Source organism: Trichomycterus rosablanca, chromosome 6 (genome assembly GCF_030014385.1).
Source record: "Trichomycterus rosablanca isolate fTriRos1 chromosome 6, fTriRos1.hap1, whole genome shotgun sequence".
Classification (NCBI taxonomy): domain Eukaryota; kingdom Metazoa; phylum Chordata; class Actinopteri; order Siluriformes; family Trichomycteridae; genus Trichomycterus; species Trichomycterus rosablanca.
In genome coordinates this window covers 16,732,197-16,755,848 of record NC_085993.1, presented here as the reverse complement: position 1 = coordinate 16,755,848, position 23,652 = coordinate 16,732,197, and the positions used below count along the sequence as shown (strand labels likewise).

Sequence of the window (23,652 nt, the reverse complement as noted above, 5' to 3'; positions counted from 1 at the left end):
AATCCAGTTAACTGCAGTTCCAGTTTTGTCTCTTGAAAAAAATGCATCTCATATTTTTATTCCTTTTCATTAATTGCATAATTAAGTTTATGTGCCTTTTAAACTCAATGACACTCCCAGAACCAGATGACGTTGAGTTTCAAGTTTTTGTTTATAATTACATTACTGAACTTTATATTTCATACATGATTCATCACAAATATGCATTCTGCTGTTTAGATATAATTTTTATTACTGTGGAAAAAAACAGATTAAAAAAAAAAAAAGTTCTATATTCTTCTGGAAACAGCAAATGTGGCAGGAAACCACAGTACATCAGAGACACCTACATAAACTCTGACATCGATTCACCCTCTTTTAAAGATACTCTCAAAATGCTGAATATTTCCAGAACTGGCTGATCTACCAAATTAAAGTTTACCTCAGTCATTTAAAATTTGTTTCCCAATGATCCATCAGTCTAATATAGATTCTCAAACTAAATGCAATGAGACATTAAAAAACTAAAAACTGTACAAAACTGTATAGAATAATACAATATTATTGGTTTCAGATAATGAAGTATGCTTAAAGCTTAAATAAAAAGTCCAACAATTAAATGGCATTTAATTGAGATATCTTTAATAAACATAGAAATACTGTACAGACACAGACAGAGTTTAAATTTACATAATTATAAGCAAGGAAAAAAGTCAGAACATGAAAAAAAGAGAAAAAGCAGACGTTTTTATTCCTGGAGGTCAATTCTTGTAGGTTGCAAGCAAATGGGCTTTAAAAGCTGGAATAAAAAATAAATAAATATGAATACCAAACAAACTAGACATAGGTGTGGACAAATGCTTAGTTTTTTGCCTGATATTGCTTTTTGTAATGACAGGATGACTCTATAAATGCATAACAAGAAGGAACACCACTCTAATAAATACTTAGTGGCATTAATTTTACAGGGTATTTACATTACGATTGTTTTAAATACTTTTTTTTTTTTTCATTGAAAACATCTTTAAGATTCGAGTGTGTTGACATGATTGTACAGCTGACAAATCAGCAGCAATCATGATGCATTTAGGCTGCGAGTCTCGCCTTTCACCACATCCCAAAGGTGCTCTACTGGATTTAGATCTAGTGATAAGGGAGGCAATTAAACAAAGTAAACTCTTATTAAGCAGTTTAGGATGACTTGTGCTTTGTGACTTAGCACATTGTCATGTTAGAGTAACCATTACAAGGCAGGTTGGGTGCATGGATTTAGGTTGCACGAAATTCTGACCCTAATATCTGCATGTGACAGCAGTTAAGACTGAAATTTATCAGCTGAAAGTTAACTGTCAAGTTTCCGACCAGAATTCACTAGCCTGTTTGAGATCTGTTTTATGCACAATGTATTGCCACATATTACTTTAAATATTTCAATAACCATAGAACACAGCAGAGCCAGACACCCAGTAAACAAACTACACAGACATAGCCATGAACAAGCTATTTCTTTTAAATAACATCATGCTTTCCAGATACATTGTCGACTGCTATAACAGCTGAAGTTTGGGGCACTCAACGTTGAGATAAATAATAGAGAACATATGATGAATAATGAATTAAAAAAGAAAAAAGATGTGTATTACATTTTAAAGCACTTTCCCCCTTTTTGGCACTACTAAGGCTTATCTTGACATGTCTGCATAAGATGCCTCATGATTATGTATAGCAACTCTGAGATTCAAACATAGATTTCAGAAGTTTCATCATGGATGATAAAATTTAGGCTATGCTTATTGATTAGTGTTCAACCATGACAGTTCCACCATGATTAAAAAAAAAAAAATTATTTATGCATTTTCTCCCATTTTAGCATAGTCGCTGCTGGGTGATCCCTGATTGCAGTCGAGGTGGGTATATTGCTACTCATGCCTCCTCCGACCCACGCACAGCCCTTTGCGGAACAATTTTTCACCTATGCACTCTGCACAGGCACCTCTCTATCTGCCAATCAGGGTCTATACACAGAGTTTGAAGACCACACCCTAGCAGAACCGTGTCTGCTGCAGGCACTGCCAATTATGCCTGCTAGATGGCGTCCAGCCGACCTGTGGCAACAGCGAGTTTCGAACCGAGGAGTTCAGAATCTCGACGCTGGTGTGCTAGCGGAATATCCCGCTGTGCCACCTGGGGACCCCCACAAACCATTTTTAAAACCTACAACTCAGCATCATTAAAAAAAATGAAATTATAAATAAATACTTAAATATAACAATAAAAAAAATCAATTCACAGCAAGGAGCCAGTTCAAGAAATGCTTTGACTTTTAATCTGTAGATGCTGGCACCTCTGAATGCACTCAAAAGCTGCAACAGAATTGGCTTTATATGACCTGACCTAAACAGAAGTGCTTACCTTCTTGATTTTCCCATAATTCCGCAGCTGCAGAATTCATAGGGCTGTCGTTATTGGGCTCTGCAAAAGTAAGTTCATGTTGTTAAATCTTTTTAATATTTGCAAAAGTAGTTGCTTCTATTAAACAGTTAGAGCAAACAAATTAGAGCAAGCTTACCTCCAAGTAAACTCTGAATAGATAGCAGAATTGATCGAACATCATAAAGAGCAGACCACTTCTCTTTCAAAATGTCTAAGCAGATGAAACCATTCTCATCGACATTTGGGTGAAAGCAATTTGTAATGAATTTTACTCGAGGAGCATTGTATGGGTATCCACTAGGAAACTCCAGTGACAGCTTATATCTCAAGCCTTCATAAACCTAAAAAAGATCAAAGAAATCACAAGTTAAAAAGTAATTACAAAACGTGGACATGAAGAGTTCATCTCAATTGTATTTTTTCACGAGATATAGGACAGGTATCCCACAGCTATTAGTATTACAGTAATTACAAGAAAGTGAAACTTACTGTTCCCTGAGCACCATCTATTGTGCCAATCCATTTAAAAAGATTGTCAGATTCTGGGAATGCTGAAATTCCCTTGTCTCCGGACATCTGCCAGCCAAAAAAAAAAAAGAAGCATTTAGGATTTGGACTTAAAATTAATTAAAATCGTATTAATTAATTACAACTGATCCAGTCTGAAAAGTCATTTCAGGTATTTTAAGAACTCACCATAAGAGTCATCAGTTCCTGCTGGAGTCTGGGATAAGTGAGAGACAAAGGAATGATCAATTTTTGTTGTCATTACAAAATATAACCAAACTGGAGTGTATTTACATGCACAACAATCTGGCCTTACTTTATTAATATCCAATCAAATGGTCTAGTCCTTTTTGCACTTTACACTGAGCAAAATTCTTGGATTTGCGGTGATTTAAAGTGTCTGCTTGTCATTTAGCACTGGAGTCAAGTGGGCACATCCTGGTGGAGTGAAGAGCTCTTGGGGGCATGTCTATAACCTGACTAGAGTTCTCCTAATCTCATAATACACGTATATAACTAAATCACATTGTTTCAACAATTGTTTTTACTGTGTTGTCCAGACATTTCCACCTTATTTGAAAAAGTAAAAACAATGCACCTTAAAAAGTGAGTCAACACATGTTTTTTAATCATGTTTACCAGTATAAAGAGCTGCTTGGGTGGACCAGCGGTCCATTATGCTACCCGTGTCTGAATCTCAGTCGGCCTAGTCTGGAAAAGGATGGGGAAAGGGAAATGGGAAGGTCAAAGCCCTGTGATGAATAGGCGCCCTGGCCTGGGTGTTTCGGCTTGGCACCCAATGTTTTCCAATTAAAACTGGACCTGTCAGGAATCTGATCAGGATAAAGTGCCTGATGAAAATGAAATGGACCAGTGTAAAGATTAATGTTTGTGATGCATATCACATTTTATAAACTCAGATACACAAGTGCACAAAACGATGTAAACAGTTAATAACAGTAGTGGTTAAGGACGCTAAAGCTCAAGTGTTTATGTTCTAATAAAACAGAAAAACATTTTTAAATGCATTTATATTTAGTGTCCACCTATCACAAACTGAAGCTATTTTGTGTCTGCCTGTTAATCTCTGCACATGGCTTCATGTTAGTGTAAAACTAGATCTCCTTATCCGCCTATAATAAGTGCACTAATAATGGAGGAGCTTCAATATATGCTGTTTGTGGTGTCAGTTAACAGTCAACAAAACAACAGTTATTGGAAAAATATGCATCCCTAGTAGTGGCTATTGAGTGACAGACTGACTTACCTTTTGGTAACGGAGCCCTTTGAGACATTTCCAGCTGTTTCATTTCCTTTTAATGCAGCTGTAGAAGAAGCCGCAGCAGGATCCAAATTCTGAGAAGCCATTGTTTACAACCTATGTGTAGTGAAAGGTGGGAAAATAATTGACATTACAACACCGTTCAATCATCACCACTATTGATTGTGTCAAAGCCTACACAGGCTTTTACAGCAGCAGTTCAGGACTTCATCCTGTTCCTTAAGGTGGACTTTGCTAACGTTCTGTATTACAAGGTTTCTAAAGCAAAGGTGCGCAGCAACATGTACTTGGGTCAGACTTAAAAACAAAACAGTAATTTCTTTTAATCCAACATTTAGTCTGCCTGACAGACTGACTTGAGATAAGTGTACACATGTACATAAAATAACCGATTCATAACATAAGGTGCAATTTGAACTACAACTACAAGTTTTTTGTTATTTGGATTTTAATGTCATGTTTTACACTTTGGTTACATTTATGAAAGGACACAGTTTACACGATTTATTAGTTCAGGTTTAACCTCACAGCCAATTTGCATGTCTTTGGATTATGGGAGAAAACCAGAGCTGCCAGATGTAACCCCTGCAGACATGGAAAGAACATGCAAATTTTACACAAAAAGGACCCGAACCTTTTCCCCTTGTGAATCAAACCCAGAACCTTCTGGCTGTGGGGCAACAGTGCTATCCACTTATTTTTGCTTAACTGCTTTAATCATTGTTTGTCAATGTGATCAACAAACTTGAGTTGAGCTTTAAGGTGCTGGTTTTGGAGCAGGGGCTTCTTTCTCACATACAGCCTTTAATCTTACAGGTAATGTCAATCTGTGATCATACTACACTGTGATCACTGTCACCAACGTTCCAGCAGTTGTTAATTCCTGGCACAGTTTTTTTTTGTTTTGTTTGTTTGGATGGGTTTTGGATCATATCTGGACAAATTTCATCTGGGGGGGGAAAAAGGTGACAGTTTTGGTTTTCTTCCTAATGTTGGCAAGAAACAACTGTTAATGAACTTAGTCTAGAATTGAATGCCTTTATTTGTCATAAATACAGCACATATACAGATGTACAGTACAATGAAATTCTTTCTTCACATATTCCAGCTTGTTTGGAAGCTGGGTCAGAGAACGAGGTCAGCCATTGTATGGTTAGGGGTCTTGCTCAAGGGTCCAACAGTGGCTGCATGGCAGAGCTGAGATTCGAACCCTCAGCCTTTTAGTTGCTAGCCCAAAGCCCTGCCCACTAGGCTACCACTGTCCCAACGTTTAGGGGTGGAGGGGTACAAAACGGCATATGTTTAAGCCACAGAAAAATAGGATTTGCAGTAAAAAACTAATTGATTGATGAAGCACAGAATCCAGACTTAGACAAAAAAATTGGACACTACTGGTCAACTATCATAAAAATATCTTATCAGGCCCATCAGAAAACTAAACTGACTAGGATTCCACAAATGTATTGCAAAATATATTTATTGGCTGAATTAAACAAAAAAAATATATATATATTAAATGTGCCATAACATGCATTACATGTTAACTTCTTACTTTCAGCTAATAAACTAAACTATGCTGTAATGTGCAAACATTTGTCTCGTGTAAGTTTCAGTTACAAAAATGAAGGTTTTGATAAGACTATTGGCACTATTTTGTTTTATTCCTGTGGTAATTAAAGCCTGAACAATAAGGATAGTCCAGTCAATAATATTTATAATAGCCACAAACTGACTAAACACATTATTAATTAGCATACCTAATAGCACTAGTTATAATATATATATATATATATATATATATATATATATATATATATATAATAATTTAAATATCTGTACCACTTATATAACGTAAAAAATAGAATATTGTTTATGTTTGTTAGTAGCGTCGCTGAGAACTGCAGTAAGCCTGCAGTAAGCTTGCAGTTACCTAGCCAAGCTAGCAACCAACACCGCTACCACCACCCTTACTACACTTAGTTATAACTGCAATTTATTATTACAAATACTGATTTAAAGCTATACAGTAAAAGCATTAAGTACACGTTTACACTGCAATTCATTTCTACAGCATTTGCTATCAAATGTATCTGAGAAAATACCCATTGGCTAATGCAATATCTTCAACAGCCCAGCTACAAGGTTAAAGCAATTGCTAATTAATTCAAATCAAAACAGTAAAGTTACACATAAATGCTCAACATTATATAACCATAATGACAAACAGTGCTATATTAATAAATGTATCATTAAGAATACATTACCGATCAGTTCCTCAGCTAACACAACTCACTGCAGTTCACACTTCGAGAATTTAAAAATCTGATCCCGCCCCCCTGTTTAAACTTAAATTACACATTCGTTTCGCTCACGGCGTTCACCAATCACGGAAGACCTTTCAGCAAAGTCCACCAATCAGAGTCGAATGTGCAAAACAAAACGCAGTGCCTTGACAACCGTGAACAATGCAAGTTATGAAATCCTTTGATTTGATTGGTCGGAGACTTTAAGTAGGCGTGTCTATAACCGTTAAACCTGTAGAAGGCAATCAAGGCTGCGCGTAACATACTGCGTACTACCGTACTAAATAGTATGTCAAGATTAAAACGGTATAATCAATGGCATTGTCGCTTCACACACTATTTAATGCAGTAGTATGCAATTGTAAACAATGTACTAAACAGTGTTCTAAACAAGTATCAATACACTCAGTGGTATAATATGTAACACTAAATTTTATATTTGGTTTAACTGATGTAACGTGTTTTCCTGCGTCTTAAACCTGTTACTGCTTTACTAAACATTACGCTGAATGAGTATCGGCAGGGTTTACTGGTGTGATTGAACGTACTACTATGTACGGATAGTATGCAGACTCCAAACATACAATATCAGATTTAAGAACATCACACCCTCTAATATCATAACGATATGGTATCCATAGATTTTACATTAGTGAAACAAAAAATACCTTAAAGTCATTAATTCACTGTCTGTGTTTCCACTGATTTATAATGGTCAGGGTTTGATTAATTGGGCAAAAAGGTAGGAAACACCCTGGAGTGGTCGCCAAACACACACACACACTCCAAATGCCCTGATTGCATGTCTTTGGACTTGTGGGAGGAACACAGAGCACCTGGTGGAAACCCACACAGATACAGGGAGAACATGCAAACTCCAAACAGATAGGAGCCTGGCTGCCCAGCCTGAGAATTGAACTAAGCACCCTTCTTGCTGTGAGACCACAGCAATACCAACTACACAGTGCTGCCCAAAACCTGAAATTTTTTTCATGTTGTTGTCATAATACTGTTGAAAGGATACAAAAGAGAAAAATATATGATTGCTAGTATTACAAATGTAAGATCCTGTATTTTTAGATTATTTTATAATATTTTGATATTCAGCTTTCCTGAAATATTGCTACTTTATTTCTTAAATCTTACATTTACTCTATTTTAATATGTTAATTAATTCATTGTCTGTTTTACCACCGCTTTATCCTATTCAGGTTTGCGTCTGCAACGGGTACAATTCACTGGGCGAAAGGCAGGAAACACCCAGGACAGGTCACCAGTCCATCACAGGGCAAAATACACATTTACATTTTCAGCATTTAGCAGACGCTTTTATCCAAAGCGACTTACACAATGAGCGGAACACGATGAGCAATTGAGGGTTAAGGGCCTTGCTCAAGGACCCAACAGTGGCAACTTGGTGGTGGCAGGGCTTGAACCGGCAACCTTCTGTTTACTAGTCCAGTACCTTAACCACTGAGCTATCACTGGCCCTAAACACACATACACACATTTACACACACACACACTCATACCTAGAGGGACTTTTCTAGTATCTCCAATTAACCCAACGGTATGTTTGTTAGACTGTGGAAGAAAACAGAAGCCCTAAAACTTAGAGATTTGAAACAGGTAAAAAGTTTCATTTTCTCAATTATCAAACCACATACTAACTCACAAAACAGAACACGTAATTTATGCATTTATCCACAAGTAGGGACATAATAATTTTGCACATTATTGAAAACGCAGAAAATGTTGTGTAACCACATCTTTAAAAGCTACACAAAAAGAGAAACAATGGGACTAATGTAATTTTAAACATTAAATAAAGAGAAGGAGAGTAAAGCATATACACAATATATTCCCTTCTTACTTATAATATTACAAAAATGAAAAGCAGTATCAAAAAACTTCATGTATTAGTTTTTTAAAATAATAAATTACATTAGGTTATAGTAGGTCAGTGAATAGTTATGATTGATCAATTTTGTATTAAACAATTTGTTGTAAAATAAAAGAACACAGTTTGTATTGGTATTTTTTATTTTAAAGACCTAGATATAATTTAAAAAAAACTGGATGATTAATGTCATTGGGACAGTGGTATCAAGTTATTTCAAAATAAACAAAAATAAAAACTTGATGACATAGCATCACTAAGTCCGTACCAATAAAACAAGTAAGAAAATATATTTTTATAAAACATTTTTCAACCAAATATGCTTTGCATTGTCTATAAATACTGATCAAAAAAGTACATTACTAATAGTTTGTACTTCCCAACATGTGGGTGTGCACAGTTTCTAAGCTTGATTGTATAATCATATTTTACATTGTGTAACAAAAAAGAAAAAAAATGTACAGACATCAAAATTAAAAGCAGACTATCATATGTATTTTATTCACCTCTGCTTTTAAAACAGTGAATATTGGAGCCAGGTTTATGATTCTTTATAAACAGCTTTCCAAAGCCTGGTCAGGCAGGTACTTCAAATCAGTGGTGGAAAAGATTGGAACTTTCACTCTCCTGTCTAATGAACAACTATATACTACACTAAAGTTGATGCAAAGTTACACCAACACTAATAGTATCAATGTTTATGCTGTTTGAGAATAAGCTTTTGGTTTGCTACATATTTCTATTCATTGGCGTTTATATAAGTCAGCATGTATGTTCTATTGGAGTCAATGTAAAATAAACTTTATAAATAGTGCAATTATACACTATTAAAACACATAACTACAAGAGCCATATCTTGTTGAAGTATGGCACTTTCAAGTGTCAAAATGTGTAATTAATTTTGTGATGTGTTATTTTTCTGATGTTCTATTCCTTTCCTTCCTATTGTTCAGTGGGCAGCTTAAAACATTAAACCAAGAAAAGCCAACACATTGGGAAGTTAATTTTAAGTTGTTCCTTGGAGCATAAACCAAGTTTGGCTCCTGATGGAAACAGAAGTTGTTTTCATCAACGTAACAGCAGATCTGCCATCTGAATAAACAGCATGTTAAGAGAAATATGTGTAGCTCTTTAAAAAAAGTCACATCATACAGACAAGGAAAGCTCAAAACATTGTTGGTGCCAAGACGTAATTTCTTTACTCCTTCTCTGATCTCTGAGCCTCCATTGCTTTCTGCATCTTCTCTATCATCCAAACAGGAACTATAAATGGCTTCAATTCATCCAACTTCAAATCAGGACAATCTCTGGAAATCAAGGGGAAACAAAACAAACACAATATTTTTAAGTTATTTACAGTTCCATCTTGTGGCTTCTTCCTTCAGGCCAAAGTTTTCATAAACAAGCTGCAATTGGCTAGCTTGAACTTTATAGTCAAGCTCTCCAAAACAAATTGTTCACTTCTCTGAAGTGAACCAAATGCCCTAAAATGACCGCATACACTATATTGCCAAAAGTATTCGTTCGGCTGCCTTCACACGCATGATGTCGGCCCACCCTTCGCAGCTATAACAGCTTCAACTCCTCTGGGAAGGCATTCCACAAGGTTTAGGAGTGTGTTTATGGGAATTTTTGACCATTCTTACAGAAGTGTATTTGTGAGTTCAGACACTGATGTTGGACGAGAAGGCCTGGCTCGCAGTCTCCGCTCTGATTCATCCCAAAGGTGTTTTGTCAGGTTGAGGTCAGGACTCTGTGCAGGCCAGTCAAGTTCTTCCAAACCAAACTCACTCATCCATGTCTTTATGAACCTTGCTTTGTGCACTGGTGTGCAGTCATGTTGGAACAGGATGGGACCATCCCCAAACTGTTCCCACAAAGTTGGGAGCATGAAATTGTCCAAAATCTCTTGGTATGCTGAAGCATTAAGAGTTTCTTTCACTGAAACTAAGGGGCCGAGCCCAACTCCTGAAGAAAAGCAACCCCACACCATAACCCCCCCTCCACCAAACTTTACACTTGGCACAATGCAGTCAGACAAGTACCGTTCTCCTGGCAACCGCCAAACCCAGACTCGTCCATCGGAAAGCCAGACGAAGACGCGTAATTCGTCACTCCAGAGAAGACGTCTCCACTGCTCTAGAGTCCAGTGGCGGCGTGCTTTACACCACTGCATCCGACGCTTTGCATTGCGCTTTGTGATGTAAGGCTTGGATGCACCTGCACGGCCATGGAAACCAATTCCATGAAGCTCTCTAAGCACTGTTCTGGAGCTAATCTGAAGGCCACATGAAGTTTGGAGGTCTGTAGCGATTGACTCTGCAGAAAGTTGGCGACCTCTGCGCACTATGTGCCTCAGCATCCGCTGACCCACTCTGTCATTTTACGTGGCCTACCACTTCGTGGCTGAGTTGCTGTCGTTTCCAATCGCTTCCACTTTGTTATAATACCACTTACAGTCGACTGTGGAATATTTAGTAGCGAGGAAATTTCACGACTGGACTTGTTGCACAGGTGGCATCCTATCACGGTACCACGCTGGAATTCACTGAGGTCCTGAGAGCGACCCATTCTTTCACTAATGTTTGTAGAAGCAGTCTGCATGCCTAGGTGCTTGGTTTACACCTGTGGCCATGGAAGTGATTGGAACACCTAAATTCAATGATTTGGATGGGTGAGTGAATACTTTTGGCAATATAGTGTATCTAGTGAAAATAACAGGACAATAACATATTTAATGTATTTTAAAGCATATTTGTGTATCACTCAAATATCTTTCTGTTTTTAAAACAGAAAGCTCTAGCCTATGACAAAAATCTCACAGCTCACCTGCCTATTAGAAGGATATTGCACACATTTTGAAACAAATTTATAATAAGTTTACTCAGATTTACTTACTTATACTCATCACTAATTACAAGGTCTTGTATATCTTCTTCAATAAGCAGATATGCCTAAAAAAGACAAAAAAAGATCAGTTATAAGGTAATAAAACCATTTTTAAAATAAATTTATAACACCCCCCCCCCCCCCCCCCCACAACAAACATGTACTTACCATCTTACCACCTGTGGCTCTCATGTGCTGCCTCTCAGCAAGCCATTGTTTATCCTGAGCATCAGCAGCATACTAAAAAAAAAAATACTAAAATGTAATTGCTTGGTTGGTAAAGTGGTCCAACATGCTAGCACTCCACTTCTGAGTGTTCGAACTTGCAAGTTCTGAGTGTAAATGTCAGCACAGCAAACAATCTGGCCAGGCATTCACACAAAACACAATTGGCTGTGTTTAAGGAAGGGAGGGTTGGACAGGGTATCTTTCCACTACCCCTGCAATATGTAATCTGCGATTTCCAGTCCGGGTACATGCAAAAGTTGAGGGGCAGGTCACATAAAGCCTAGCGTGGCTCCCCATACACAATACAGCTCTGTGTGGGAACCCAACACTGGCAGGTGATAAGAAGTGGGCAGCTGTAGTGTAGCGGTTAAGGTACTGGACTAGTAATCAAAAGGTTGCTGGTTCAAGCCCCACCACTGCAGATTGCTGCTGTTGGGCCCTTGAGCAAGGCTCTTAACCCTCAATTGCTCAGACTGTATACTGTCACAGTACTGTAAGTCACTTTGGATAAAAGGTGTCTGCTAAATGCCTAAAATGTAAATGTAAGTGGCTGCAGATTGGACAGAGGGGGCATGGGGTGATCCGGCTCTACCTGATCAGATCAGAAGTTGTGCAAGAGGCAGCGGATTCATAATTAGGAATTAGAAATAACTAGATTGGAAGATAAAGAGTGAAAATCCAGAAGAAATACTATAATCATTGATACTAAACAATAGGAAACATTACCAACTGCATGAAGTTCACACAAATCCAATGTACCTTAAAAAGGTCTGAATGTTTGATGTAGATCCTTCCTCTGGTGCCACCCATTCCCAAGGCCCTGAAATGATAATGAATAATTATTACTTTATTTAGCCAACAACAAAAACAAACAGTTTTTGCAGGTTTGTATTAAATACAAGAATAACATGGTAAAGAATAATTATTATGTTTCATTAGTTTTAATATGCCTGACAAAGCAAAACAATGCAGTAGTACAATCATTACACCAGGAATATTAAAAGCCTTATTTTCAGCTTTCATTGTATTTTTTTACTTATTTTATACATCTGATAAAGCAAGACAACTAAATCTTTGTTTTCAAATGTTTCATGAGGCCATAGATCATGCAAAATACACAGCACAGCATTTTTATTTTAAACAGCACATAAGAGTTCTCAAATTTCACCAACATACATCACCCTGACCAGTAAAATTAGTTTATTCTTTTGAGCATTTAATTAACTGACCAATGTTTTCACTGACCAACCCAATTTGATTTAGAAAATTTAAACATGCTTGCAACTCATTTAAAAAAGTTGAGACTAATGCATGTTTAGCTCAGTGTTTGATCGTTTGGTAACTAAGGATACAGTTTTGCAAAAGGAATTTTTGCTCAATATAAAACTGCTCAACAGTTCATGGTCACCATTATCTGATCTAATGTGGCATATTTTTAAATAGGAGACAGATCTGGACTGCAGGCAGGCCAGTCAAGCACATTTACCCCTTTTTCACTGACGATTTTAAACCGGTTGATTGCTGCTGTTATTTTCAAAGCACCTCAAAAGAGATGAACTGTGTGATATGACGTGGTAAAAGCCACCCAGTACAAAAAACGCTTAACATGAAAAATAAAGCGTAATGTGGCTTGTTGTACTAAAATAACAAGGGATGAATTTGGGCAGTATTCCTATATTGTACTTTTGGTACATTCAGCCACGTTATGCTTTATTTTCCGTAAAGCTGTGTGTACGAAGCAATTCTGTTGTAGTACATGCAGAATGAGGCCCTGTCCCAACTTTTTTGTGCTGCAGGCATCAAATTCTAAATTTGTTTGTGTTAATAAAATACCATCAAGTTGCTCAGTGAAAACGTTAAGTCATGATACACAAATCAAAGGTTCTTGTTTTAACTGCAATTTAGAAAATGACCAACTCTTTTGGAAAAAGAATTGAAAGCAAGTTTATTGTTAAAATGAAAAAAAAAAAAGGAAAAAAATAGAAACATTATTTTAATGCATAAATACAGATACACTTAATGATGAAGTAAATATAAAGAAATGTAAAAGAAAGTGCTATTTCATGTTAACATGCTAAATAAGTAGTGCAACTAAGTAATTTGATTACACGACTTAATCAAGGTTTGTGCATTTCTTTTCTTTTCTGGGATATTACACAGTTCTCAGAAGACACAGAATGTTCCCATAGAGCAAAATAAAAAAATAAATAGAAACTTACTTGTTAGCTCTGGATCCTAGAACAAATGTACTTTTTTCAGTCAGCCTAGAGGGATCCCACTACCAGAGAGAAGCATATTTAATATTAATATTTAGGTTTTTGATAATTCTGCATACAACTATATGGTTCAGTTTATACAAAGGATTTTACCTTGGGACCTTCTCGCTTTACAGCTTCAGGTATCTTAGGCTTCATCCTACAGAAAAGAAAGTCAGTTATTATTACATAAAATATAAATATAGTATAAAATTTCTTTCACCATTAGTAACACGAGAAGATTCAAGTGCAAAACGTACGAAATGTTGTACTGCACGGGTCTGTCATAAGGTATAACCGGGGGGCGACCTTTCCTCTAAACAAACATAAACATTAAATGGATCAGTAACAATTCAAACAATAAAAATTAAGCAAAGGATGCAGGTCACCAAACAGGTAAGCTTGATGGTATTTAGTTCATTTAGCTAAATGGTATTAGTATACCACATAATGATAGTTCAGATGGGAAAACAGCCATTAAAATAAAAGTAATTAAAAATTCCATTTCTGATTTAAATTATGCAAAACATACAAACTATAAATACTTAGCTATACCTTTTTAGGAATTGGACTGCCTCTTTGACTGGAGTCATCATCCATCTGCCGTGAGCGCTGCAAATTGTGTAGAAACTTAAGGTCAAAGAACTTGGAAGATAAAATCCTTATACCATATACCATTTATTTATTAGGATTTTAACGTCATGTTTTACACACTTTGGTTACATTCATGACAGAAACGGTAGTTACTCGTTACCCAAGATTCATCAGTTCACAAGTTTTAGTATTAAACACGGTCATAGACAATTTAGTATCTCCAATTAACCTGACTGCATGTCTTCAGACTGTGGGAGGAAACCGGAGCTCCTGGAGGAAACCCCATGCAGACACGGGGAGAACATGCAGAAAGGACACGGACCGTCCCACCTGGGGATTGAACCCAGGACCTTTTTGCTGTGAGCAACAGTGCTACCCACTGAGCCACCATGCCACCCAGCCAGTTTTACCATAAGCATACATTAAATGACCCAAAACTACCTCTTCCAATCAACCGAGAGATGCATAAAATCCTGTCTACTGACGTGCAATACATGGCATACATACAACATACATTCATTCATTTTCTTATCTGCTTATCCAATTAGTGTCGCGGGGGGGTTGGGGGTTGGGTTGGGTGCTGGAGCCTATCCCAGCTTTTCAATGGGCGCAAGGCACACAGCAACACCCTGGAAGGGACGCCAGTCCATCGCAGGGCAGACAGACACACACCCATTCACTTATAGGGCAATTCAGTGTCTCCAATTAACCTGACTACATGTTTTTGGACTGTGGGAGGAAACCGGAGCTCCCGGAGGAAACTCACGCAGACACGGGGAGAACATGAAAACTCCGCACAGAAAGGACCCGGCCCACCCCGCCTGGGGATCGAATCCAGAAGCTTCTTGCTGTGAGGCGACAGTGCTACCCACCGAGCCACCGTGGAATGAAACGTTGATAAAAAATGTTTTTTGGATGTATTTTTTCCTCTTTCCTTTTAGTTCTTGGCCTTCTCATGCAGCTGGTCAGAGTGCAAGCACTGTCACGTAAACTGCATTTTTAATACAGTTTTAAAATCCTATATAACTGACCCCTAACCTGACCAAAGAGGACCTTACCTAACACACCTAACCACTGTGCAAGCACCTTCAACCAGCCAGCAGAGGCTGCACATTGCAGCAGAAATGAGGAATCCCTGCAGTCCTCTCACCCTCAGACATAGCCAATTATGTCTGTGTAGGCACACAGCCAGCCAACAGCAGAGATAATAATTGAACTCAAGAGCTCTGGATTACTATGGGTGCAAGTGGAAATTATTAATTTGCCATAGCTTTATCCAGAATCAGTGAGATTGACCTTTCTGCTTTAAGGCTGCTGGACAAGAAAGAAAACTCTGCGTCACACTGGCATTGTAAAGTTTGACTGAAAGTAGCTCCTAATTAAAGAACAAGCATGGCAGCCTCACAGCAGTGTGCATCTGGGCTGTGGTGGATTGGCAACAAACTTCATATTCATGCCAATCAATTTCAAAATAAATGCTTCCATACTTACATTCATATAGTGTATGTGACTGGCTAAACAAACCAGCCATCTGTTAAATCAACAAAGCAGTTTAAATTTAGACACTACTGACTGATTCTTACCTTTACTGATGGATCAAAAACAGGTCGCTGTACACTTATTTCAGGAAAGAGCTGTTTTGCCTAGATGAGAAAACAATTAACTTTATTACTACTTTTTCCACTCGTGAATAGGGATGATTAACCAATTAACAGATAACCAATGAAGATGTCATTGTTAAATTAACGTGCTGATTCAACAGTTGATGTTAGATTTGAATTGAAAGCAAAGCTGTTCGTGTCTACAGAGTGCTGGTGCTGATTTGTAAGGCACTCATCGTGCACCAGTTTTAGATACAGCTCCATTCAGAGAGAGAGAGAGAGCGCTGCAATGCTAATCTAAATAGGAAATCTTTAAAGCATTTATCTTATTTAAATAATAATTATTATTATCATATTATTAAGCATATATAACTGTACAAAATAAAGCTGTGTGAAGCAGTGTGGAGAATTCTGCACATATAGATCTGTGTGTAATGTTATTCATTTACATTCTGTTTATCATCTTGTAATAACTACACCAGTTGTCAGAAAAAAACTTTAAGATTGCCAGCCGAGTGCATCTCAATTTATTTATTTATTTTTTTAATGCATTTTCTCCCCATTTTCCTCCGATTTAGCGCACTCGATTTTGTCTTCCGCTGCTGAGAGATACCAGATTGCATCCAAGGAGAGCACGTCGCTGCACACGCCTCCTCCGAGACGTGTACAGCCCCCCTCTTTTCGCCCCTGCTTTCTGCACAGGCGTCTCTTCCACCAATCAGGGTCCTTACACAGCGTATGAAGAACCACCCACACCCTGCAGATACGGTGGCCAGTTAGTATTTGCTGCAGGCACAATTATGTCCGCCAGATGGCGCCCAGCCGACCGGTGGCAACACCGAGTTTCGAACCGAGTTGTTCAGAAACTCTGTGCTGGTGTGCTAGCAAAATATCCCGCTGCACCACCTGGGCGCCAATTTATTTTATTAGTCATTGAGCTAGCTAGGACTTTTCTCTACAGAGTTTAGAAATCTGAATTCAGAATGCTGAACTTGTTCTTCTTTAGAAATCTGAATTCAGAATGCTGAACTTGTTCATGTTACAGTGTTTATGCTCTAATTGTTGTTTATTACTGCCACATTTACTATGTTACACTGTTTTCATTCATTCATTGTCTGTTTTACCACTGCATTATCCTATTCAGGGTCACGGTGGGTCCAATTCACTGGGAGAAAGGTAGGAAACACCCTGGACAGGTAGGAAACACACCTGTCCATCACAGGGCAAACCCAGAGAAAACCCATGCAGACATGGGAAGAACATGCAAACTACACACAGAAAGGACACAGACTGCTCCACTTGGGAATAAAACCCAGGACTTTCTTGCTGTAAAGCGACTTAGCCACTGTGCCGCCCTTTGTTACACTGTTTTGTAAGCAACAAAATAAAAAGGCTTGTTAATAAAAAAATTTTGATGGGTTGCTATAAATTTGTCAGTTATCAGTCAAAAATCGACTTCGAAGCCGTTGTAAAATCCCTGATAAACGCACACCTAGGACCATCTCACATCATTCCATATTAATACGCCACTGAAAAGAAAAAGTTAATGTTATGTTCGCCCTCATGTTGCCTAGCAACACTGTTAATCGAACTACCTGGTGTCGCGGAAGAATGCTTTTTGTAAGTTTATACACAATAAATACATTTATGAATTAATTAAACATGGTTGCATTTGTTGTATTTTATGTTGACTTTATGTTGCTATGATTTTATCACGGGGAAAGAAGTTTTAGGCACTCCGCTTCGCGTCGTGCCAAAAACGTCAATCCCCGTGATAAAATCGCAGTAACGCACGGTCTCTCGTGGCTTATTGCTTTTATTTACATCCGATTATCAGTTTTAAAAAATTGACAAAATTTGCATCCCTTCCTTTTACTATAGTTCAGTTTAGCGGTGCGTTTTCCTTACATGCTCCAAGCAGTTTCGACAAGCCTCTCTGATCAGCTGATCTGTCTGTATATCCTCTCCCACGTTCTCCTTCACATTGCTTGCTGCCTTCTCAAAAAACTGCAGAAGACAAAAAGGCACAGCCAAATATAATTACCGTTCATGACACCTTAATACCATATTGACACTAGATTCAGGGTGTTATCTGCTTATTTACCTTCATATATTTTTTAAAGACAGCCAAAATGTCCTCGTTGAAGCTAGGCTGGAGAACTGTTCTCAGAAGGTCCATAGAAATCACTGGGTCTGTATAACTAGTGGCATGATCAAAAAAGATTTACTGATGATGATCATCATGCACAGACACTAAATGTAATGGCTCTGTCGAGTTTGTAGCTAGACTGCAAAGTCAGTCAAATTTATATGTACAGCAATTTTACAATGAACATTGTCTTAAAGCAGCTTCCTTATCTTTGGTTAGCAGAACAGAAAACTTCAGTTACCTCACTGTCATCTGGGATCGTCTACCTCTGCGCTGAACCTGTCTGTGCTTAATCATGATGTTCCAAGGGTTCTAGCATACAAAAACAAATTCACCAAATGTCAAAGAAAACAGGTCAAAAACAACCAGCTACTGTTTAATCAACTTAAATAACTTAATATACACTGATCAGCCATAACATTAAAACCACCTCCTTGTTTCTACATTCACTGTCCATTTTATCAGCTTCACTTACCATATTACCATACCACTTACTATACTTTGTAGTTCTACAATTACTGACTGTAGTCCATCTATTTCTTTACATATCTTTTAAACCTGCTTTCACCCTGTTTTTCAATGGTCAGAACCACTACAGAGCAGGTATTATTTAGGTGGAGGATCATTCTCAGCACTGCAGTGACACTGACATGGTGGTGGTGTGTTAGTGTGTGTTGTGCTGGTATGAGTGGATCAGACACAGCAGCGCTGTTTTTAAATACTGTGTCCACTCATTGTCCACTCTATTAGACACTCCTATCTAGTTGGTCCCCCTCCATCAGCATTGCTGTGTCTGATCCACTCATACCAGCACAACACACACTAACACATCACCACCATGTCAGTGTCACTGCAGTGCTTCTATATGGTAAGTGGAGCTGATAAAATGGACAGTGAGTGCAGAAACAAGGAGGTGGTCATAATGTTATGCCTGATCGGTGTGTATGTATGTATGTATGTATGTATATATATGTATATATACTGTATATATATATGAAAAGTTAAAAACAAGAATTTAAGTGAAAAGAAGTGAATTGTTAATTTTACTAAATATTTATTTAACTGACAAAAACACAAAAATATTTCCAATGTTTTTAATCACCAACTTACAAACAAATGTACAATTTGATACCTGCAACACACACACAAACTTGGCACAGTGGTATTGTTACATCCCCTTTCCTATAAATTACCCTCTTTAATGGTTTGGGAACTGAGAATACTAATTGCTGTAGTTTTGCCCATTCTTGTCTGATATGAGACTTAGGGTGTGTTCGAAAACCTAGGGAGCTGCCTTGCTCTCTTACTGTCTACATAGGCAGCTGACTTAGTAGAGAGGATTCTAATAAGTCAGTGACTTATAAGGCAGGTTATTCGAACGCACTACTTAGATAGCGATTCCATCAGGTTTTGCATTTCGCGTTTAGCATCTTGCCATTAAAACCAATGGATGAGGTAGCACAGCACACTAACGTCAATATAACATCTTCCTTCATGTACCGTTAACGGTTACATTTCCTGACAAGCCCGAACTTGCAAATAAAAACACTCGGTACAAGTTTATACAAGTTAAAAATCAGTAATATTTTATTTACGTTTGAATATAACTCCATTCATTTCTCCGCCCCATCAGAGAGAAGAGAGAAGAGAGAAGAGCACCCGACCCGCAATGAACGCTGGGATTGCCTTGATCACTAAGGCAGCGTCGGATGCTCACTCGTTCTTGAGCCAAAATAACATTGAAATATGAAGATGCCTCAGAAGTGTGGATTTTAAGGCATCTAGGATTTCAAACAGGCTCCTTCTCGGGAGCGCGCACAGGATGACGTAAAATGCTGCCTATGTAGACAGCACACTAGCTTTTCGAACACCCCCTTAATCTGCTTAACAGTCCTTGGTTGCTATTGTCTGATTTTCCTCTTGATAATGTGCCATTCATTTTCAAAAGGAGACAGATCTGGACTGCACACAGGCCAGTCTAGCACAAAAATTCTGTGCCCATGAAGCCACACTATTGTAGTGCATTCAGGATGAGGCCTGGCATTGTCTTAATGTCTCCCTAAAAAGATGTCACCTTAATGGCACAATATGTCTCAACATAACTGAACAATTTTGGTGTTTGAAAGGCTACTTTTTCTTAATTTCTGTATAAGTATATGGACACCCAACTGTCAAATCCAAATTGACTTGTTAAACATCTTTGAGCATTAATATGAATGCTTTTTTTGCTACTATATAAGCACCCATCTTTTGCAATGACTTTCTTCTAGATTATGGAAAATGACTACAGGGATTCACATCTATTTAGCCAAAATGGTATTGTAGGGCACCTGCTCACAGTCAGCATTCCAATTTAGTAAAATTAAGGATCTGCATCAATTGTACCTTTATGCATGTTCAAGGCACGAATACACATGTAAACGTTTGCACCTTTTGCTGATAACAAAAGGTCTTTTACATCCATTCTGGATTTTCTTGTATCAGCATTTTAATATTATACTACATATTTCTAACTGATCGAAATATAAACAATAATGCAATAATAAAACCAATAATAAATAAAAAATAAAACAATAATAAAAAAGTTTATTTATTTATTTATTAGGATTTTAAGGTCATGTTTTACACACTTTGGTTACATTTATGACAGGACAGGTAGTTACTTGTTACACAAGATTCATCAGTACACAAGTTTAATGTCAAACACAGTCATGGACAATTTAGTATCTTCAATTCACCTCACTTGCTTGTCTTTGGACTGTGGGAGGAAACCAGAGCTCCCGGCAGAAACCCACACAGACACGGGGAGAACATGCAAACTCCACACAGATGGGACCCGGACCACCCCCACCTGGGAATTGAACCCAGGACCTTCTTGCTGTGAGGCAATGAACTCACAACATGAACTCAACCACTCACCTCACTGCCCCCCATTGGCCCCCCTAGGAATACAGTATATGTAACTCAAATTGAATATGAAAAAGAAAAGGACTGAATAAATGACATTTAAGCAGAGCAAATGCCTTAAATGGTGATTCTTTGTTGATCTGTTTACATCAAACTCAAAAATGTAGACTGAAAACTGCATAAATAAAATGTTGAATTCTATTAAATATCGACTGTTTCCTCTTAATGCCCACAATGCACATTTGAGCAGAAAGTAATTGGCCCCTCTAACATAGCCTCTGGCCCCTGCCTGGCCCCGCCACCTCACATGGTCTAGAACCGCCAATGAGTTACACCACTGGTGTTGCATCTAGAAATGGTTCATTAAAGCAATAAGCCACGAGAGACCGTGCGTTACTGCGATTTTATCACGGGGAAGGTTGTTTTGCCTAAAACGTCTTTCCCCGTTATAAAATCATCACGTCTCGAGTGGCTCATTGCTTTTATAAAACGGCGGTCAACATAAAATATAATAAAATACAACAATGTTCAATTTATAAATGTTTTTATTTACAAAAACACTTACAAAAAGCATTCTTCCGCGACCCCAGGTAGTTCTTAACAGTGTTGCTAGGCAACATGAGGGCGAACATAACATTCACTTTTTCTTTTCAGTGGCGTATTAATATGGAATGATGTGAGGTGGTCATAGGTGTGCGTTTATCGGGGATTTTACAACGGCTTCGAACGCGGCTCAGCCAATCAGATTTTAGGACCGGAACTATCCGTTTTATAAATTATGAGTTATGAACAGGTAAAGATCCTCACTTTTGTCAGATAATGTGAACAGACTCATTTTAAAGAACTGGCTGACAGATGGGTAGCTGTTAACAACTCTATATAGGCATTGGCTGGCTTTCTAAAAATAATTCAGATTTTTAATTTTATCACAATTTTATTAATTTTTTTATTGGTAAACACGTTCTTGCAATAAAAATGTGCATTACTGTTCAAATTTTGCTTAGTTATTAGTTTGCGATGAATTGCGATTAATTTGGTTCTTTAATCGCGAGTAATCTCGATTAAAATTTTTAATCGCGTGACAGCCCTAATATTAACCAAAATTATTACACGGACTTGTGTATGACATTTATTTCACTAACAGCCTTTACTGCACTTTAGCTGACATGACAGCAGGGTAAATGAATAGAAATGAGTCATAATGTGCATGAAGTGACTCACCACTGTGTGAATCGGTTGCTGCTCACCAGCGTCCTGTTGCAGCCAGTCTCTGCGGCCCTCACTCCTGTGGGCTCCCATTACTGCGGGATTAAATCACACACGCAGATGATTTCTTATGTCCCTGACGAAGATAGATGATTCTGATGATTACTGATGTTTTGATCCGAATCGGTCGGATGTATCAACTAAACGGTAGTTGTGACAGCAACAGCAAATCTCACTATTTAACCGTTACTACAGCCTGCAATACTAGCCGCAATTCATTAACCACATTCAAAAGAGATTAAATGTACAATATTAATGAAGCCTAAATGTTTCTTTAAGAATAGAGTCCTACTTATTTAAGTGAAACTGTTTCGCTTCCTCGAATGAAGCCCAGCACTGCAAGTCTGCGGTGTAGTGTAAACAACTTCCGCTGGTGAGATTCAATGTGAAAGTTGAGAAACCAGTGCGCACGCGCACATCTGTAAGAGGCGTGGCTAAACCACCAGGATATGTGTACGAACTTTTCCGCCATGATAGTAGAGGCATTAACACTAAACAGTGGATAAAGCGGAAAAGTCTACACACCCCTGTTACAGTGATAGGTTTTTGTGATGTAAACAAATTAGACCCGAGGTCCTTCTGATGGAAACCTGTTTACCTGCCCGTGGTTAAGGAATGAAGTCAAGACTGCCGGGCCAACAATGCTGCTCCTGCCGGATGTGACGGAGCCTGGCATGTTTGCACCAAGAATGTCAAGAACTCACTACAGACTTTATTACAGTGGACTGGACTGAATAATAACTCTATTATTATTTATTTATTTATTGCTAGTTATAACTTTTGGTTCATTTCGATTTTGTGTTTGTATTATTTGTGCAAATCTTATTCATTTAAAGTATCCTCCAGACCACCCAAGAAGGATGGGGCCCTGCTGAGTCTGGTTCCTCTTAAGGTTTCTTCCTGTAATTTTAAGGGAGTTTTTCAGGGGTTGGTATCTGTTGGTCCTGGATTTTGTAAAGTTGCTTTGAGACAATGTCTATTGTAAAAAGCGCTTTATAAATAAATTTACCTTTACTTGACTTGACTTGAGACCAAGACGAATAATTTCAGAACATTTTCCACCTTTAATGTAATCTATAACCTGTACAATTCAATTAAAAACATATTTTGGGGGTAAATATCTCAATATAATGTGGTTGCATAGATATACACAAGAGTACTTTGTTAAAGCACCTTTTGATTTTATGAGTCTACCAGCATGGCATCTTGACTTCCTTCCAAAATTTCCAGTGCACAGACCCTCTCAGGTTATCCCACAAATTTTCAATTGGATTCAGGTCTGGACTTTGGCTGTCCATTTCAGAACTTGGATCCTCTTCTGACGAAGCCATAGTTCTGTTGATACTTTGGGCTGAAAAA

At 37.9% G+C, this 23,652-nt stretch overlaps 2 protein-coding genes across 3 annotated transcripts; both read right to left on the bottom strand.

The window, feature by feature from the left end:
* Positions 1-599: 599 nt before the first annotated feature.
* Positions 600-6,567, bottom strand: ube2c (ubiquitin-conjugating enzyme E2C). The gene is made up of 7 exons (XM_062996668.1): positions 6,466-6,567; positions 4,187-4,297; positions 3,109-3,136; positions 2,902-2,988; positions 2,549-2,753; positions 2,392-2,451; positions 600-778 (listed from the first exon to the last, which is right to left on the bottom strand). The coding sequence occupies exons 2-7, from the start codon at positions 4,285-4,287 to the stop codon at positions 741-743; spliced, it is 519 nt and encodes a 172-aa protein (XP_062852738.1). The 5' UTR covers positions 4,288-4,297; positions 6,466-6,567; the 3' UTR covers positions 600-740.
* Positions 6,568-8,529: 1,962 nt separating this feature from the next.
* LOC134316313 (deoxynucleotidyltransferase terminal-interacting protein 1) lies at positions 8,530-22,674 on the bottom strand. Of its 2 annotated transcripts, XM_062996666.1 has the most exons (14): positions 22,586-22,674; positions 22,249-22,328; positions 18,362-18,432; positions 18,076-18,172; positions 17,880-17,978; positions 15,954-16,013; positions 14,332-14,388; positions 14,037-14,092; positions 13,891-13,936; positions 13,741-13,799; positions 12,281-12,341; positions 11,462-11,533; positions 11,303-11,358; positions 8,530-9,711 (listed from the first exon to the last, which is right to left on the bottom strand). In XM_062996666.1, exons 2-14 carry the CDS (start codon positions 22,324-22,326, stop codon positions 9,603-9,605), a joined length of 921 nt encoding a protein of 306 aa, XP_062852736.1. In that variant the 5' UTR covers positions 22,327-22,328; positions 22,586-22,674; the 3' UTR covers positions 8,530-9,602. The 2 variants fall into 2 exon arrangements, with proteins under 2 accessions (XP_062852736.1, XP_062852735.1); XM_062996665.1 differs by lacking the exon at positions 22,586-22,674 and having other exon boundaries at positions 22,249-22,536.
* Between the last annotated feature and the right edge of the window lie 978 nt (positions 22,675-23,652).

Coding starts and splice junctions, on each gene's coding strand:
- ube2c (XM_062996668.1), bottom strand. CDS start 4,287: ATGGCTTCTCAGAATTTGGATCCTGCTGCGGCTTCTTCTACAGCTGCA. Junction 3,137..4,186: donor AAGGGCTCCGTTACCAAAAG/GTAAGTCAGTCT, acceptor CACTTATCCCAG/ACTCCAGCAGGAACTGATGA. Junction 2,754..2,901: donor TAGATGGTGCTCAGGGAACA/GTAAGTTTCACT, acceptor GATCTTTTTTAG/GTTTATGAAGGCTTGAGATA.
- LOC134316313 (XM_062996666.1), bottom strand. CDS start 22,326: ATGGGAGCCCACAGGAGTGAGGGCCGCAGAGACTGGCTGCAACAGGAC. Junction 11,534..12,280: donor AACATTCAGACCTTTTTAAG/GTACATTGGATT, acceptor TTTTTTTTTTAG/TATGCTGCTGATGCTCAGGA. Junction 11,359..11,461: donor GAGCCACAGGTGGTAAGATG/GTAAGTACATGT, acceptor TGTCTTTTTTAG/GCATATCTGCTTATTGAAGA.